At 42.8% G+C, this 19,613-nt stretch overlaps 1 protein-coding gene across 4 annotated transcripts in view; it reads right to left on the bottom strand.

The window, feature by feature from the left end:
* Positions 1-2,571: 2,571 nt before the first annotated feature.
* hoxd3 (homeobox D3) overlaps positions 2,572-19,613 on the bottom strand; it is a 74,582-nt gene continuing 57,540 nt past the window's right edge. For all 4 annotated transcript variants that reach the window (XM_062964188.1, XM_003226209.4, XM_062964202.1 and 1 more), the window contains 2 exons: positions 12,425-13,061; positions 2,572-7,031 (listed from right to left, as the gene is read on the bottom strand). In XM_062964188.1, the coding sequence (XP_062820258.1) occupies positions 6,271-7,031; positions 12,425-13,001 (1,338 nt within the window). In that variant the 5' untranslated portion in view covers positions 13,002-13,061 and the 3' untranslated portion in view covers positions 2,572-6,270. The remainder of the gene's footprint in view (positions 7,032-12,424; positions 13,062-19,613) is intronic.

Consider the following 19,613-nt stretch of genomic DNA (forward strand, 5'->3'; position numbering starts at 1 on the left):
TAGCCGTTAGGAAAGATTTAAAAACGTGGCTTTTCCGGTGTGCTTTCGGAGAGTAACTGTTATGCACTTCTTTTGTTACTCCCCCCAACATCTATCCTCTAGACTGTTTTTCTATCTTATGTCCCTGTTCCCCGTGGTTTTTATTCTTATCTTTTTCTCACCCCAAATTTTAACTGAGTGTTCATGCGGCCCGCCCTGTTATATTGCTTTTTTTTTTTGATTTTGTGTTGTACTGTATATGACTATTTATTGTATTGTTTAACTGTATTATGATATGTTGTTTTTATATTTTGCTATATTGTATTGTCCTGGGCATGGCCCCATGTAAGCCGCCCCGAGTCCCCATTGGGGAGATGGTGGCGGGGTATAAATAAAGTTTTATTATTATTATTATTATTATTATTATTATTATTATTATTATTATTATTATCTGGATTATATGGCAGTGTAGAAGGGGCCTTTATCAGCCCATAGTGGAGACCAAACAGGAGGGAGATCAGACTCATAGGAAGGCAAATGTATATCTGTAACATAATTGTTGAAGCTCCTGGTCCTTTGTTCTCTGTGTATTATCATCCCTCTTCCTACTCATTGAGGGGTGGCTAGGAATATATGTGTGTGTGTGTGTGTGTGTGAGAGAGAGAGAGAGAGAGAGAGAGAGAGAGAGAGAGAGAGAGAGAGAGAGAGGGAGGGAGAGGGAGAGGGAGAGGGAGAGGGAGAGGGAGAGGGAGAGGATTTAAATGCAGAAAACGCTTTCCAATTTAAGGCAAGAAAATATAGCCTGCATTTGATCAGTGAAAATCTCATGGTAAACTAATCTGCTTATGAGCATTCCCTACTAATTTCCATGGGACTTCCTCTCTGGAAAGCATATTTTAGAGCTACAGCTTTAAGGAGCACAAGGGTGATGGGCTTACCCAAGTAGAGAGGGTCTTTTCTCCCCTTTATTCTCCTTAGCTCTTCTCTGTCAGGCCCTGCATGCCAAGCCAGAATAAATCGATAATAAAGTTCACCTTGAGGCCTTGGGACAGTGTGGGTGGGTCTAAATAACAATAAAATGGTGTCATGAAAGAAAACCAGGAAGAACAAAGAAAGATGACTTCCAAGCATAGCATCTATCCTGCTTTCACTATAAAAAAGGTTTTTAAACGCAGCCTGAAACAGGTACTGTATTTGAGAGACTAAGTCCTTTTCTTTGCTTGTAACTTTGGAATATTTTGAAAGGTTGGTTATTGAAAGGTATCCCAAAAAAGGGAGTAAGACGTTGGACTTGCTTACAACACAGGTCTTATTCAGATAATTCAATGGACTGGCAAACTAGATGAAGCAGGATTTACGTTAGGTGTGAAAATCCAAAAATCTGAATGCTGGGCCAAAGCCAAGAAAACCTGGTGCCAGTCATGTCTTGGAGCAAAAGGCAGCACCATTGAAATTCATAGAAATCTTGTCATTGATTTCTATGAATTAAAAGAAAAAAATTAAAATTAACCAAACAAAAGCAGAAGGGTGTAGTTTGGTTTATTTTAATTTTTTATTTGGAAGCAAGCTTTAATTAAATACACGTCGGTTTCCTGGCAAGTAATTTGTTGGACCACAGGGCATTCTGTGGCTGACCTCCTCCAAAAGGGCAGAAGGAATCCAGGACAGGAGACACCCATTTCCCATACTGAGGTTTGCCCTGTGGTTTATATTAGGCCACCATTACCATTTTAAAAAAGACTTTGTTTTTATGGCCTTGCCTTTTAAATAAGCCAACCAACACATTTTGGTGCTACAGTCCTAGTCACTGAAGGGCTGAAATACCAGGGTTCACTCCTCAACAGATGGCAGTACTGGTATGTGGCAGGTACTGGCTTGTTCAGTAGACTCTCCTCTACAGTTCCATTTGGCAGGAAGCCTTAGCATTGAAAGGTTGTGTTGTTAAAGTGCTAAGTATGGAACCCTGCGCAGACGGCAGGTCAATGGGAATTACGAAGGTGGAGGCAGTATGTATGAACTAGAATAACCATTCCGAAGATGGAAGCATGGCACACAAGTTTTGCCCACAAAATTTTAGAAATATTTGGAAAAGATATTTGCCATGTAAGAACTTTAAGATTGGTGTGTATTGTAAAACATGTTCCTTCTTCATCCCACCCCAAAATGCTTAGAGGATGTCTGCCCTTTTTGCTGGCTTGGAAGAGGGAATAATAAAGAAAGGCCATCCAGACACCATAACAAAACATTAAACTGCGCCTAACATTTGGGCCTCCCAATCCCACAGACTCAGCAGATGCCAACTGTGTGACACAGCATACCATGAGGAGCCTACACAAGCTCAGATTCCTTCCTCATTGTCTTGATTTATAGGGGGAAGAAGGAAATACCTTTTAATACTAGGAGTGTAGCACACAATCTTCACACACTTTTTATTTATCAGTTTGATTCCCAGATATTTCCTGGAAGTCCTACTGAAAACCGTTGTTGTAGTGATAATTCATCATGCACTTTTTAATTTTATTTTTATTGCCATTTTTAATAAAAGGCCAGAAGAAACAAATACCAATAGAAAGCCGAGTTTCAATCCAGAAATGGTTAAAATATGTCTTCATTCGAAGCTGTTTATTCTGGTTTGTTTACAGATCTACAACACTTGGGTAAAAGTGAAATTTAACAAAGGATACATTTTCCTCATCTTTTCTCATTATTTACTGTAACATGGCATTTAAAGTGAGGGAGGAGGAGGAGGAAAACAAATTGTATTGAGGGGGAAGTAACAGTTTTTATTCATAGGAGTAAAAACCTCTGGCACAAAAAAGAATTGAGGAGTTGCCAACAGGCAGCAAAGAGATGGAGCTGTATTATTAGTCATACTGAAAAGTGAGGTTTCACCACAGTTGTGTTGTGGGAATTCAGAAGATCTGAATCTTAACTGAGCGCTTTTCAAAGCGATAAGGAACACTTCCTCCTGAATTAATGGGCATGTATCACTTCTACTGTGTACCTAATGGCACTTTTACATTGAGAAAAGCTCCATAAATCCAGTAAGAGATTAAATGGTACATATAAATAAAGAGGAAGAGTGGGCGGGGAAAGGATGTTTGTGTTTCTTGTCCCTTTCAGGCTCGGGCAGAAACATTTGTTTACACAAGAATTGTACCAATGTCTGCTACAGAAGACTATATTAAATATTGATAGATCTAGTCATTTCCTACCGCAACAGCCATTCTGAACATTTCAGAAGGATTTTTTTTCCTACAGCCTAATGCAGTCTTTCCTTTGTAGATACTTGATTGTCAAATATTTCGTTCAAAGTGTTTTCTTCTTCTTTTGTTTTGCCCTCCTCATGTCAGCAAAGGTAAGTGTGAGTTTCCAGTGACATATAGAAATTTGATTTATGGTACCATAAATATTGTATAAATAATAATAATAATCATAACAAGAATAATAACAACAAGAATAACAATAACAATAGAAATTGACATTTTTGTAAGCCTGGCTTGATGTGGAAATCTTAATTACATCAGCAACTTTACATGGTTGACTAATTGTTTGTCTGAAGTTTTTGCTTATTTTTATCCATGTTTCCACAAGAAAAAATGGCAACAAGCAGACAAAATGGCTTGCACAATGGATAGTAAGCCTGCAATCCTGGATACATCTTCCTGAGAGTAAATCCCACATGGGTCTGCAATGCATGTTAACAACATCAGAAATATACTGCATGGAGTTTAGGTAACATTCACATCACCTACTAATAGTGGCAACCCAGGAAATCAAAAATGACCTTCCAGCCTAAGGAGGGTCATTTTAACTTCTAAGTAAAATGACACCAAAATGCCTAAAATAAATTAACATTTCTCCAATTTTAAAGAGTTTTTGATATAAAAAAGTAAGGGCTCTTTTGTGATAATGCTTCAGTTTTGTATTAATCTATGACTTGACTTACAATTTGCTTAATCCTTACATAAACTACAAACACCAGCCACTGTTACAACTGTTCAAAACTACTCTTTCTATTTCCGACCAAATATACTAAATAGGTGAAAAATGTATAGTCACCAAAGACCTGAATCAATCTTCCAAAAGTTAGGGGAGGGGGGAGCGTGAAGTTCTACAAATATCCACATAAATACATTAAAGATCAGGATTAAATAATCAGTGATACCAACAAAAAAGAAAGTTCATTTTAAAAATAATAATAAATACATCTCATTTCAAGTCCAAAGCAATCTTTTGCATTGCTGAAGGTTCTTATAAATTAACACTTCCAGAATTAAGTCCCCTTGTTGGTCCCCACCGTTGTAAAAAAAACAAAAACTCATCATCAGGACTTACTTTCGACTCACACTAATGGATTTCTCCAACTTACCTTCTTTCTGTAAATCATTACCAATTATTATTACTCCCTTGTGGGCATGCTCTTTTGAAAAGGATATTGCACGGTTATGCTTTCAAACTGGGGAATGGGAGCGGGAGGAAACAGGAAACTGTGTATGGAGTGTTGTTGTCCAAGGCTTTCATGGCCGGAATCACTGAGTTGCTGTGAGTTATCCGGACTGTATGGCCATGTTCCAGAAGAATTCTCTCCTGACCTTTTGCCCACATCTATGGCAGACATCCTCAGAGGTTGTGAGGTATATTGGAAACTAGGGAATTGAGGTTTATATATTTGTGGAATCAGATATATAAACCCTGGATCTTCCACAGATATATAAACCTCACTTCCCTAGTTTCCAATATACCTCACAACTTCTAAGGATGCCTTCCATAGATGTGGGAGAAAACTCAGGAGAGAATGCTTCGGGAACGTGGCCATACATCCCTTTCTGTTGAAATTGTCCACATCAGACATCCTCAAACTGTGGGCCTCCAACTCCCAGAAGCCCTCACCAGCTTGTTCAATGATCAGGAATTCTGGGAGTTGGAGGCTCAAACAGCTGAAGATGCCTGGTCCACATGCTTGTGGATTTCAATGGGTTCTCTGTGTAGTCTGGTGGTTGATAGAGTGGTGCAGCATTTCTGTTTTCTCAAATAACATGCTGTCTCCAGTTTGATCCATCAAGTGCTCTGCTATGGCTGACTTCTCTGGTTGGAAAGGAGAAAACCACGAAAAAGAACAAAATCTGGCTACCAGTATTTAAAAAACTCTAAAATCAGGATAGTAAATAAAGAACAACACTCAGAAAACAGGAGGCTTCAGACAGAAAACAATGAGGACCAGCTAAAACCTCCCAACAAAGGATTCCCCCAGGAAGTAAGCAGCCAGTCCTTGAAGCTGAGCCTCCAGTGGTCTAGGGGATAAAAGCCTCCTAACTTGAAGGTTGGGTTGCTGACCTAAAAGCTGCCAGGTTCGAATCCCACCCGGGGAGAGCGCGGATGAGCTCCCTCTATCAGCTCCAGCTCCATGCGGGGACACGAGAGAAGCCTCCCACAAGGATGGTAAAAACATCAAAAACATCCGGGCGTCCCCTGGGCAACGTCCTTGCAGACGGCCAATTCTCTCACTCCAGAAGCAACTCCGGTGGCTCCTGACAGGAGAGAAAAAAAAAGTTCTTGAAGCTGCAAGGCGGGACCACAGCCAGAAAAAAATGGGGGAGGGGTTGAATTTTTTTTAGCGAATCATGAAGAGTAGTTCCATAACATAAAATAATTTAGAAATCAGGCTCTATTGCTAAAATTCAGTGGACACTCAAAACAGATAAATTTCAGTGGACATTCATGGGAATGTGGTCAATCAGTTAAAATTCATGAGTAAACCAGTTTTTAAAAAAAATTTCGGGGGGGGGGATTTGAACCCCTAACCCCCCCCCCCCCTTGGCTACAGCCCTGCTGCAAGGCCATTAAATGCTAATCAAGGTGGTCAATTGCAACATTCACACTTGCTTCCAATAGACCAGAGTTCTTTCTCCCACCCTGGACATTCCACAGATATAAAAGCCTCACTTGCCTAGTTTCCAACAGACCTCACAACCTCTGAGGATGCCTACCATAGATGCAGGTGTAACTTCAGGAGAGAATGCTTCTGGAACATGCCCATACAGCCCGGAAAACTCACAGCAACCTTGCGTATGGACTAATTGCCAAAGGAAGATAATAATGGAGCTGTCCTCAGGAGGGGAGTAAAAAGGGTAAAACAAACCCGCTAATACTCAAGAATACACAAAGGAAAGTATATTCTTGTTAAAAGGGGAAAGTGAGGTAATTTAAATGCCGGCACATTTCATCCATCTCTCTCGCGCGCGTTCTCACTCTCTCAATCGCTCTGGGAATCCGATTCCAGTCTGTCTGTTACAGGTGCGTGAGTTTGGGGGCTTCCGGCATCCTTCCCTGAGACGAATGGTGAGAAGACAGGTCTGTGTAGGTGGGGTGGGGGTCGCAAGGTCCGTGGTGGTGGTGGTTGCCGGGGATCTGGGCCGCGCAGCTGTAGTCCACACTGGCCGAGGAAGGGTGCGAGAGGTGGCCCAGGCTGAACATGGGGCCCGAGGCGGGCATGGAGTCCACGAAGCCGCCGCCGCCCACGTACACGGGGCTGCCCTGCAAGGCCGGGTTGCCGAAGCCCCCTCCTCCCCCGCCGCCCCCTCCTCCCTGCAAGGCCTGCGGCTCGTACTCGGCGCCCGGGTAGCGCTTCTGCGGCAGGCAGGGGCCCAGCGGGGCGGTGTAGGCCGCCAGGCCGTAGAGGTTCTGCTGGGACTTGGCGAAGGCGGGCGGCGAGGGGGCGTCTCCGTAGCCCAATCCCCCGCCGTAGCCCAGGTGGGCCCCCGCCCCGACCAGCGGCGGGCTCCGCTCCGGGGACTGGCCCCCCGCCGGGGAGTGCAGGATGCCCTTGGCCTTCTGGTCCTTCTTGTACTTCATGCGCCGGTTCTGGAACCAGATCTTGATCTGCCGCTCGGTCAGGTTGAGCAGGTTGGCCATCTCCACGCGGCGCGGGCGGCAGAGGTAGCGGTTGAAGTGGAACTCCTTCTCCAGCTCCACAAGCTGCGCGCTCGTGTAGGCCGTGCGCACCCGCTTGGAGGCCGGGCCCGGCGGGCTCTTGTCCTCGCACGGCTCCCCTGGTCCAGGAAAGGAAGAAAGAGAGCGGGACGGGGGGGGGAGGGGGGAGGGGGGAGAGGGAAGAAAGCAAGAAAGCGAGGAGGAAAGGGAGGGAAGAAAAGAAAAAAATAGAGAGAGAAGGGGAGGAAGGAAGAGAGCGGGAAAGGAAGAAGAAAGGAAAAGAGAGGGGGAGGAAAGCAAGGATGTGAGAGAGAGGAAAGGGAGGGAGGCAGAAAAGTGAGAGAGAAGAAGAAAATAAGAGAGGGAGTGGAGAAGAGAAGGCAGGAAGGGGGTACGAAAGGGAGGAGAGGGAGGAAGGAAAGAAAGAAAGCAAGAAAGAGAGGAGGAAAGGGAGGTTGGAAAAGAGAAAAATAGAGAGAGAAGAGGGAAGGAGGGGAAAGAGAGGGGGGAAGGAAGGGAAGCGAGAAAGAGAGAAAGGGCAAGGGAGGGAGGAAGAGAGAGAGAGAGAGAGGAAGAAGGGAGGAAGAAAGGGAGACAGGGGAAGGAAAGAAGGCAAGGGAGATACAAAAACGGGGAAAGAAAGCAAGCAAGCAAGAGGGAAAGGGGAGGGGAGAGGAAGAGAGAGAGAAGAAGGAAGAAAGGGAGAGAAGGGTAAAGAGGAAGGACAGAAAGAAAGAAAATGAGAGAGGGGAAGAGAGAAGTTGGAAAGAAAAGAGAGGGAGGGAGAAAGGAAACCGAGAGAGAGAGAGAGAGAGAAGGAAAGGGAGGGAGGAAGAGAGAAAAATGAGAGAGAAGAAGGAAAGAAGAGAGAGACGGGAAAAGAGAGGAAGGGAGGAGGAGAGAGGGAGGAAAGAAAGCAAGTTAGATAGTAAAGGGAAAGGTGGGAGGAAAAGAGCGGGAAAGGAAGAAGAAAGGAAAAGAGGGGGAGGAAGGAAGGAAAGCAAGAAAAAGAGAAGGGAAGAGGGAGGGAGGAAGTGAGAAAAATAGAGAGAGAAGAAGGAAGGAACGAAGGGAGCGAGGGAGACAGGAAGAGGGAGGGAGAGGGAAGGACAGGAGAGAGGAAGAGAGGAAAGCAAGCAAGACAGAGGGTAAAGAGAGGGAGGAAGAGAGAGGAAGAAGAAAGAGGGGGAGGGAGGGGAAAAGCAAGCAAGAGAGGGAGATAAAGAGGGGGAAGGGAGGGAGGAAGAGAGAAAAGAACGAAGTAAGGGATAGAGGAAGGAAAGCAAGAACGAAAAAGAGAAAGGGAATGAGAAGAAGGTAGGAAGGAAAAGAGAGGAAGGAGTGAGAGAGAGGGAGACAAAGAGGGGAAGGGAGGGAGAAAGAAGAGAGAAACAGAGGAAGAGTCAGAGAGGAAGGAAGAGAGAGCGCGGAAGGAAGGAAGGAAGGAAGGAAGGAAGGAAGGAAGGAAGGAAGGAAGGAAGGAAGGAAGGAAGGAAAAGAAAAGAAAAGAAAGTCATGGGTAGATTATTTCACAATGCTTTAGACACACTGGAAAGACTGAAGTGCCCCTAGGAAAACTGCATTTATACGCCTGTTGTCACTCCAAGTCCATTTATATTATATAATCCATGCAAACTTTCACTGCCATGGCTCTGGAATCATAAGGAGTTGTAGTTATACAAGGTCTTTCGTCTTCTCTGCCAAACTACAACTCCCATCATTCCATAGTATGGAGCGATGGCAGTTACAGCTGTGTCAAGCTGCTTTAATTGTACAGTGTAGATACAGGCAAGAAATCAAAGTGAAGCGCAACCAGATGCAAAAGTTCCCTCCTCCATCCCTTCGAGCCCTGTATCAACTCATTGGTGGGTGTCTCAGGTGTGCATTTGGCAAGACGGGTATTAAGAAGAGTGGAAACAAAGTGGGCCTGACTCATCAAATCCTTTGATTTCATTGAACAGATCTTCCTATCTGTGTAAAATGCGAATGGGGTTCGATCTCCCCACCCTCTCAGCAAGGAGTCTGAGCTCGGAGGGCTCTCGGAGGGATAGCAAAGTTACAGTGCCAGGCAGGAGAGCTGTAAATCATCGGATTTAATTGGAGGAGGCGATCGATGCCTGACAAAACCCCTGGAAGACTCTCTGGTTTGGTCCCGACCACGAGAGAGACCAAGGCCTCCAAACGAGAGGGAAGACAATGGAGCTGCTGCCCTGGCTGCGAAATATCTAGGCGCGTTTATTATCGCCTGAGGGAAAGGAAGGGGGAGGCGGGGGGGGGGGGGTTCCCAGAGGGAAAAAAACAACAACATTCAGAGCAGCACTCTCTCGCCTCCAAAGTGAGCAGCCATTTCAAATTCGGAGAGAAAGGACAGCCTGGCTAGACTCACCCCTCGCCTCCTTTCACCTACAGATTACAGCACCAGGGGATTTTGGAATAAAAGGTAGAAAGGAGAGGGACATCACATCGACGCCCCCATATTTATTTTTCTGCTTGATAATGTTTGCAACATTATAGGCTGTGAGGAGACAAAGCCGCACATATGTGATAGACAAGCGACCTCCCCTTTAAGTATAGTCTCTTCCTATCCTCAGGAAGGATTCTATTGTGCATCTACACTATATTATCAATGCAGTTTGCTGTGGTTCCATGACATGGAATTATGAAATTTGTAGTTTTACAAGGTCTTTGATGGGTGGCAGGTAAAATAGAGTCAAACTGCATTCATTGTAGCGTTGGTGCACCCAAGGTTTGCTGGGTCTGAGGTTCCCCAAGTTGATTGAATAGGTAGGAGGGATTTGTTGTGGTGTGACTTGTGTGGTGTGACTTTCAAGTCGTTCCAGATTTGTGGAAACATTCCCATGGGGTTTCCTTGAAAAGATTTGTTCAGAAGGGGTTTGCCTTTGCTTTCCTCTGAGGCTGAGAGAGTGTGACCAGTCTGAGGGGATTTGAACCCTGATATCCAGAGTCCTAGGCTGGATCTACACTGCCATATAATCCAGTTCAAATCAGATAATCTGGATTTTATATGGCAGTGTAGCTGGGGCCTTAGTCCAGCATGCAAACCACTAGGGCCATGAATACCATGGGGTCTGACATAACTATTAGCCTGAATTCTAGTACAATAGGCCCCTTGAATTCATGGTAGAATGATGAGTCAACAGATAGATTTAACTCTTACAAATTGAATGGGCCTACTCTTGTTGGATCCAATAATCCAATTTTCTGCAGAGGTGGGTTACCAGTTCCTCCTCCAACTTCCTTCAATAGGGAGCAAGGAAAAAGTCCAATTCATCTCTTGAAGTTTAAAGACTATTTAGTAAGTGGAGGAGCAGTCTTCAATCAAGTGAGCTCCAGATATGGCAAATATATCTTAAGATCACCCACTTGGGGAAGGAATGGTGTACAGAATCTTTTTCAAAAAGAAATGCAAGAGCCTTAAAAGAAGAACATATTACAGATATATTAATGAGGGGAAGGCAATTGGTGCACAGTTCCTACACAGTTAAACTGCCATGGCTCAATAGTATGGAATCCTGGGAGTTGCAGTTTGACAAGGACCTTACCTTTTCCTGCCAAGGAGCTGGTGTCTCACCAAATGATAACTCCCATGGTTCCATAGTATTGAGTCCTGACAGTTAAAGTGGTGTGAACGTGCATTAATTCTACAATGTAGATGCACCCATAGTCAACTGGAACCTGTAGTTCAAAGAGATGCCCTCTTGATCTTAGGTGCTGGGAGGTAACAACCAAAGTGGGGATATTGGCTTTATAATTCACTTATGAAGGCATCTAATTCAGTTATGAAGGCATCTAAAAAGCCAGGAGAGGGTAAAACAGAACTATTACTATTGGAGATGTGTTGTGCTTATTGTATTATACAAAATGGGAAAATCTAATTTTGGTGGACCTAAGCTTCCATAATCCTCAGGCAGCCTTGGCCACATGGGGGTTGATGGGGGCTGTAGTACAAAAAGTGACTTCCCCAACTTCAGGAAATGAATAAGATCAGTTTGAGGTGGGGGTCCTATGTGGGACAGGTGGAGTGTCTGCGGAGGGGCATCCTTAGACTGTCTGCCTGCATGGGGATGCTGAGATGGGGGTGTAGTCCAAAAAGGTGTATCCCCCAACTTCAGGACCCCATACCTTCAAATAAAAAACAACAGGAAGACCAAGATGTTAGAAATAGAAACTTCCCAAGCCTCTCAATATCTGATTTATTTATGTATATATTTGCTAACCGGTATTCTATGTGTATGTTGATTGGCCAGTTTGACTGTACCTCTTTGGTGTGGGAGGGGTTATAGACATTCGATTATATTGAGCATGTTTAGACTCAGGACTCCATTTTATATTCAGTTTTTACATCAGACATCAGTAGAGGTGGATGCAAGTATGTGTCTAGTCTTCAATGAAAGCAGATGTATCTATTTGGACTTCAACGTATACTTATAGACTTCAGTGAGTTCAACTACTGTATACAGTAGAGTCTCACTTATCCAACATTCGCTTATCCAACGTTCTGGATTATCCAACGCATTTTTGTAGTCAATGATTTCAATACATCGTGATATTTTGGTGCTAAATTCGTAAATACAGTCATTACTACGTAGCATTCCTGCCTATTGAACTACTTTTTCTGTCAAATTTGTTGTATAACATGATGTTTGGGTGCTTAATTTGTAAAATCATAACCTAATTTGATGTTTAATAGGCTTCTCCTTAATCTCTCTTTATTATCCAACATATTCGCTTATCCAACATTCTGCTGGCCTGTTTATGTTGGATAAGTGAGACTCTACTGTACTTAAAGACTATGGACTATTGAACAAGAATGATACTCTGTGTGCACAACACAGAGAAGCTACATCCTATCTCTAACTGAAGCTTAATAAGAAATCTACCTGTATGGTGCATTAATGCAAGATGTTTCATGAGTAAACAAGATACGTTATTTTTCAGAGAAGACTTTTTTATCTCTTAGTGTATATTTTAAACTAAGAGGTTTCAAGAGAGTGTATATGTTTTGGGCAACTGCAATCACAATTGCAACTGCAATTCCAATTTAAACGAAACAACAATTCTTTGCTAACCAAATATATTTTGTAGTGGCATGCCTTTGTTCTTGGCAGTTCAAAGACATAGTTCTTCGGTTTAACAGCTGAGTTACCTGTGTGCCATTACACGAATGCTTATGAATATCACCTGTTCAAAGGGTTGACTTCTAACAAGGTCATGCCTTTCCTTGACTAGTGGTTTTCAAAAGGTGGTCTCCAGTTGTTCATGGAGATTCACATTTGCCAAAGGGATGTGACATCGTTTTTTTTTCCTTTTCAACGAGATTATAATTGCAATTTATTTCCAAAGGGGTATATGCCCAGAGACTAGGTGCAGTTATTTCCAATAGGTTATGTCCAAATTGGACAGTCCAGTATCCCCAACTTCAAGATCCCATACCTTCAAATAAAAAAACAACAAGGAAGACCAGGAAGGGGGGGGGGGCTGTTGGGAGTACCTGCGGGGGCGCAATTGTTTTTTTGCTTGGAGTTCTGCCGAGACTCCTTCATCCAGGGGAAAATCTGCTTGCTGATGGTGGCCGCCGAACCGCCCGAGGCGTTGGGCCCGCCTTTGCCCTTTTTGGCGGGAACCGCGTGGGCGGGGTTCGTGGCGGGCGGAGAGGGCGAAGAGGGCAGCGCGGGGGGCGGAGCTTGCTGCTGCTGCGGAGGGGGAGGGGGCGGGGCTTGTTGCTGCTGCTGCTGCTGCTGGGGCTCGCCCAACCCGGGCTGGGCGCCTTGCCCGGCTCCTGCCGCCCGCATGCAGCTCCCGCCCAAGTCAGCGCTCTTGTGGGCCGCCGTGGGGCCCCGGAGTGGGGCGGAGGCCGTGGCCACGCCTTGGAGGGAGCAAGCCGAGCCCGCGTAGTCGCTTTCCAGCTGGGAGTATGGCTGTGGGCCGGTGGTGTAGCCGTAGGCGTCCGCTTTGCTGTAGCCTCCATAGCCGCCCCCGCCGAAGAGCGCCGTGTTGTCGTAGTAGGCGGTTTTCTGCATGATGGGCTCTGCGGTCGCCAAGGCCTCGGGGCCCCGCTCAAATAACATGGACCGGCGCGGCTGCCCCTGCCCTCACCCGGCCTGGCCTTCCTCCGGGCCTGGAGCCACCTGGAAAGTGAAGGCCGAGAAAGAGATGGAAAAGAAAGCCACCAAGGCAGGAGGCCAAACCTATCAGACATCTGGGACCCTACGGAGTGGATACACTGTAAAATACACCACTTTCACTGCCATGACTCAATGCTATGGGATTCTGTGATTTGTAGTATGTTGAGGCAACACTCCTCTTTGGCAAGAAAGGCTTTGTAAAACGACTGTTGCCATAATCCCCGTAGCACTGAGCCATGGGAATTAAAGTGAGGTCAAACAGCATTAATTCTACAAGGCGGATGCATCCATAGACTGCTCCCAAAAGCCCCCTCCCAACAGATGATAATAATAATTTTATTCCTTACCCTTGGCTGGAGGCAATTTTCAGCAAAATTAAAACACATCAACATTGTAAAAATTCTATAACAGAGCCTTCACACAATACAGAGAAGCCATTGAAATACACAAGCATGTGGGCAATTTCAACAGAAAGGAAGAAACCATGAAAAGGAACACAATCTGGTTACCAGTATTTGAAACTCTAAAATCAGGACAATAAATAAAGAACAATACTCAAAAATCAGAGGAATTCCAGACAGGAAACATTCAGGGCCAAAAAAAGGATTTCCCCAGGCAGGAATCAGCCAGGCCTTTGCAATGCTAATCAAGATAGCAAACTGCAACATTCACACTTGCCTCCAACAGACAAGAGTTCTTTCTCCTACCCTGAACCTTCCACAGATATATAAATCTCCCTCGTTTAGTTTCCAACAGACCTCACAACCTCTGGGATGCCTGCCATAGATGTGGGCGAAAAGTCAGGAGATAATGCTTCTGGAATGTGGCCATATAGCCAGAAAAACTTGCAGCAACCCAGAGCCTTCATTGGTTTTCTTCTTCACAAACTCAAGAAGAACTGCTCAGGCTCTGCCATGTTTGAGCCTTTGCCAGCATACCACACCATGACAGTCTCAGGTCCACAGACATATACTTTGAGGAACCTGTAAGGCCACCTGCATGTATTTATTCCCATCCCCCCCTTTCTCTCTCTCTCTCTCTCTCTCTCTCTCTCACACACACACACACACACACACATACGCACACACATGTATATGTATCTACTGACTGGTGTTAGACACTACCTTCTAGGTCTTTAATGAAAACTACCTAAAATAGAAAGTCTTCATATATCAGTTCTGGCAGACAGCTCCCTTCCATCATCCCATGTTTTTCTTTTGAAACTTATACAACACATGAAACACACATGGATTCAAAGAACAGAATTCCTTATATATCCTTTTCTCGTTTGTTCCTTATTTTCTACTTCTAGACTAACAACTGACTCCAGTTTCCTTCATCTCTGTTTTTGCTCTGCGGCCAGCTATTAATTCCTTGTATCCCTGCCCTAAACACAATTAACTGAGACTTAATTTCAGTTGAAGTCAATTGGCTTCTCTTCCAGCTATTGTGAAGGGAGCAGTCCAAACTCTGGGCTGGCTTCAGTGTTGCTTTCTTATGCTACACTCTCAACCACATTCAGCAGAAAGTGCAGCTCTCTGAGATAACTCAATTGTGTAAGATGACAGTGTGGGTGACTATGAAATCCAGGAAGGTGACTTTCCAAAATTAATCCAGTATAAAAAAACAGGTCTCAGATGAGCAGAAAGAGAACTGGTTCTGGACTTTGTCATTTCAGCTGTGTTCATTTATGTCGAAAATAAACAAAGTGTGGCCTTTGTCCTTATTTTTTCATAAAAACAGACTTAAAGGACATTTTTTCAGAACTTGATGGACAGTATGAATTACATACAGTATATTGCTTTCAAAACTATGCTAATTCAGCTATCCTAAAACATAGAGTTTAAGCGTGGAAGAAAAGAGACAGAGAGAGCTTTGGAAAACAGGAGAAATGTATAATTTGGGTTGCTGTGAGTTTTCCGGGCTGTATGACCAAGTTCCAGAAGCATTCTCTCCTGAAAATTCACCTACATCTATGGCAGACATCCGTAGAGATTGTGGGGTCTGTTGGAAACTAGGCAAGTGGGGTTTATATATCTGTGAAAGGCCCAGAGTGGGAGAAAAAAAACCTCTTGTCTGTTTCAGGCAAGTGTGGATGTTGCAATTAACATTTAATGACCTTTCAGCTTCAAAGCTTGGATGGAATCCTTTGTAGGGAGGTGTTAGCTGCCCCTGATTGTTTCTTGTTTGGAATTCCCCTGTCTTCTGAGTGTTGTTCTTTATTTACTGTCCTGATTTTAGAGGTTATTTTAATACTGGTAGCCAGATTTTGTTCCTTGTCATGGTTTCCTCCTTTCTTTTGAAATTGCCCACATGCTTGTGGATTTCAATGGTTTTTCTGTGTCGTCTGATATGGTGGTTGTTAGAGTGGTCCAGCATTTCTATGTTCTCAAATAATATGTTGTATCCAGGTTGGCTCATCAGATGCTCTGATAATTTAATTCCGTTTTCTAAAGCAACCCGAATTAGATTCCTTTAAAAAGTATTTTCTAACCTAGATCTTATCAACACGTTCTTATTGTTTCTTTTTATTTATTTCTTAGAGTTCAGCAAAAATATAAATCCCCTGAATTCTCTCTCCGGTCTTTGCTATGATTATTTATTTTATGATCTTATTCAAGTATTTCTCTACTCTCCGAATTGTATTTCGGTGCTATTTTCCAGTATAAATATTAACCAACATGTTTGTTGTTGCCTTTATTGTTGCTCTCCTCGCCTCTCTCTTGGCTCCCCCTTTCCTCCAGTCACACATGTGCAGGAGTTTCGGCGAGCTGCTAGTGACATGATGGATTGAAGCAGAACTGAAACGTGAAAAACCAGGGAAAATTCCATCTCTATTGTAAACCCTGTCTCTTGGTGTTTCGTTTTGTTTTTCCTGGGAAGACTTCTAAAAAGTTAAAGTGTAACTAAGGGCATTCAATAACGTTCATTTGCAATATAAAGAAGAAATATATAGGTCAGCTACCTTAGTAGTGTCTTCCTCTTTGGAGATATTTCAGCCAAGGTTTCTTTGGGGGCATTTTTGACTTCACATTGTTTAATGTTTAGTGGGCAATTTCTACAACATAGTTATGTATTTGGGCAAAAAAGTTGATTCATTTATTACCATTCAGCAAAGATTCCTTCTTGGGGAGAATTTTACAATACAGAAATGACATTACATGTCACATTAATAACACACTATTAATGTAATGTTTATGCTAGGTTCTATGTTTTCTAGTTGTTGAAGGAGACAAAATAGATTTCATAGCTTTCTTTATTCTATTTCATGTCTCACTTGGTTTTTTAGTTTTCTATATTTTTATATTTTTCCTAGGAGTGCGTAGACTTATAGGCTTAGATATAGTAAGACTTGTGCTACTTCCCCACTCAACCAGGCAGCAAACTGGGGGCCCTTCCACACAGCCATATAACCCAGAATATCCAGGCAGAAAATCCCACAATATCTGCTTTGAACTGGGTTATCTGGGGTCCCTTCCACACAGCTGAATAAAATCCCACATTACCTGCTTTGAACTGGAATGTATGGCAATGTGGGCTCGGATATTCTAGTTCAAAGCAGATATTGTGGGATTTTATTCAGCTGTGTGGAAGGGCCTGGATGACTTTCATCCACTACATCCCAATCTAACCCACTTTATAAAGTTTTATGGACACGGCACCAGAGCCGTTTTATTTACATTGAAAGAAGATCAGAATTCAAAATCAATGAATTAAAAAACAAGTAGATGTCTGTCTGTACTGTACTTAAAATGTCCTGTATCAGATGCATTACACTCTTAATTGCAGCCTAAACCTATGAAATTTACTTCTGCCTGAAATTTTTAGGGCAAAATCACCCAAAAATACTCTCTTAAATGCACCATCTCCTAAAAATATATAATAAAACTGGCAATCAGCAATAACTGAATTCCAAATTATTCATCTGAAATAACTCCTTCAGAAGTCATATCTATTAGATTTCTATTAAATTGAATTCCCACTAATTAGGTGGCAAGAATCCTAAACTCATGTCTTCTTTATTTAAAAGTTATGCCAAGTTCTCTGGGACTTCCCACAATCATCCTCCACATCACACAATCCTATTCACATTCCCTTGGGTGGAAGTACAACTCAGTGGGGTACATTTCTGAGGAAGATAAACACAGGATTGGTTGATAGCGGTGCATTGTCCAAATGTGGCTCTGGGGATGCATATGGCTCCCAACAGTATTTTTTCATGGACTTTAGCATTTCCAGGCTGCCAAAAGAAGGGTGAACGAGGAGAGACAATTCACTTCTATTTAGATTGAAGTAATCCCTGTATCACTTTGACTTTTTATTTTGAAAAAGTGTTTTTTAAAAACCCTGAATTGGTGTTTTAGTTGAGTTTCCCCTTCTCTTTTTAGCAATTTGGGGCGGGGGGGGGGCAGTGTTCAGGGTTCCTACAGATCCACCAAAGTTGTGTGTGTGTACTTTCAAGTTGCTTATTGATTTATAGCAGCCCTATGAATTTCATTGGCTTTTGATAAGCCCCTTCTATATCCCAGATCTGATCACAGATTATTTTATTATCCCAGATTATATGGCAGTGGAGACTAATATAATCCAGTTCAAAGCAGATAACCTCGCATAGGCAAGGAATTCGCTGGTGGTTTTGCTAGTTTCCTCTTTTGAAATATATCCAACAGCACTTGGGGCCCTTCCAGACAAGCCAGGATCTGATTCCAGGTTTTCTGCCTTAAACTGGATTATATGAGTCTACATGGCCAGATAATCTGGGGTTAAACAGAAAACCTGGGATCAGATCATGGGATATAGGTCCTGTCTGGAAGGGCCCTTAGTATTCCTTGGTGATTTCCCATCCAATTACTAACCAGGGCTGACAATGCTTGGCTTCTAAGAAGGTTGCATACAAATAAATCATGTTCGGATCACATTAACCACTCATGCAAAATCAAGGATCATTCCCCTTACCACCTTCCACAGTGCTGTAAAAATAGTGATACACTTTCAATAGGAGGAATCTGACAAAATCATTGCTGAGGGGACTTTAAAGGCACATATACCCTCAGTAATAACATGTATCTTTTATGTAAATTGATCATGTATCATATCTGCCATTAAAATACGTATTCTGAATTTTGGGGGATTTTTGACTATATTATCATTTATTAACTTTATTTTAACCTGAAAAATACTCCAGCTCCCTTAGGAAATTTCCAAATGTTTCTTCTTCATTTTTAAATATATATATATTTAAAAATTTTGGGGGATTTTTGACTATATTATCATTTATTAACTTTATTTTAACCTGAAAAATACTCCAGCTCCCTTAGGAAATTTCCAAATGTTTCTTCTTCATTTTTAAATATATATATATATTTAAAATAGTCATACATTTCGAAGTGTTTGTTACATACAGTGTAATATTTTCCAGCTATTAATATGGGAATGTGAAATATTTAATAATGTTTTGTATGTCCCAGTAAGTGTCCCTATGTTTTTTTACTTTTAAATACATTAAATTATGAAATAATTAGTCAAGTAAAACATGCTTGGATGTTTGTTTTCCAGAGGAGTGAGTCTGTTGCAGCAAGAACAACAGAAGTCTTGTGGTACCTTCAAGGAGATTTATTTTGGCAGGAGTTTTTTTTCTGGACTACAGCTCACTTTTAGCACATGAAAAATGGCTCTTGGTTTCCAAATGCATGTATCTGTCCACACATGCACAGTTCTGCAAAGTGAGACCAAATGGTCAGGAAATGCTAGGATTTTGTTAAGGAACAAAAGGACAGGCGAAGGGGGAGGATGATGAACAACAGTAAGGCCAGAACTACCTTCCATTGTGTTGTCGAAGGCTTTCATGGCCGAAATCTTTGCTGTGAGTTTTCTGTGTTGTACAGCCATGTTCCAGAAGCATTCTTTTCTGACGTTTCGCCTGCATCTGTGGCAAGCATCCTCGGAGGTTGTGAGGTCTGTTGGAAACTAGTCAAGTGCGGCTTATATATCTGTAGAATGTTCAGGATGGGAGAAATAACTCTTGTCTATTTGAGGCAGATGTGAATATTGCAATTGGCCACCTTGATTAGCACTGAGCAGCCTTTCAGTTTCAAAGTCTGGCTGCTTATTGCCTGGGGTAATCCTTTGTTGGGAGGTGTTAGCTCACCCTGGTTGATTCATGTCTGGAATTCCCCTGTTTTCCGAGTGTTGTTCTTTATTGATTGTCCTGATTTTAGAGTTTTTTAATACTGGTAGCCAAGATTTTGTACATTTTCATGGTTTCCTTCATTCTGTTGAAATTGTCCACGTGCTTGTGGATTTCATTGGCTTCTCTGTATGCCTTCAATTTATCGACACATAAATAGCCTTTGAGGATTTATTTATTCCCAAACGATCTACCTATACGCATAAAAACAATCCTCATCCATTTCTGAGGCAACCTAATCCAAACGTGTTTTTTTTGTTTATTCCAGCTTTACGCGGATGACCATTTTCTTCACTGACCAAAAACAGATCTCTGCAAACGACCCTCCCTGCCTTCTGAGTGAATATTGCCTCAAAACTGAGAAGCTT

Source organism: Anolis carolinensis, chromosome 1 (assembly GCF_035594765.1).
Source record: "Anolis carolinensis isolate JA03-04 chromosome 1, rAnoCar3.1.pri, whole genome shotgun sequence".
Taxonomy (NCBI): domain Eukaryota; kingdom Metazoa; phylum Chordata; class Lepidosauria; order Squamata; family Dactyloidae; genus Anolis; species Anolis carolinensis.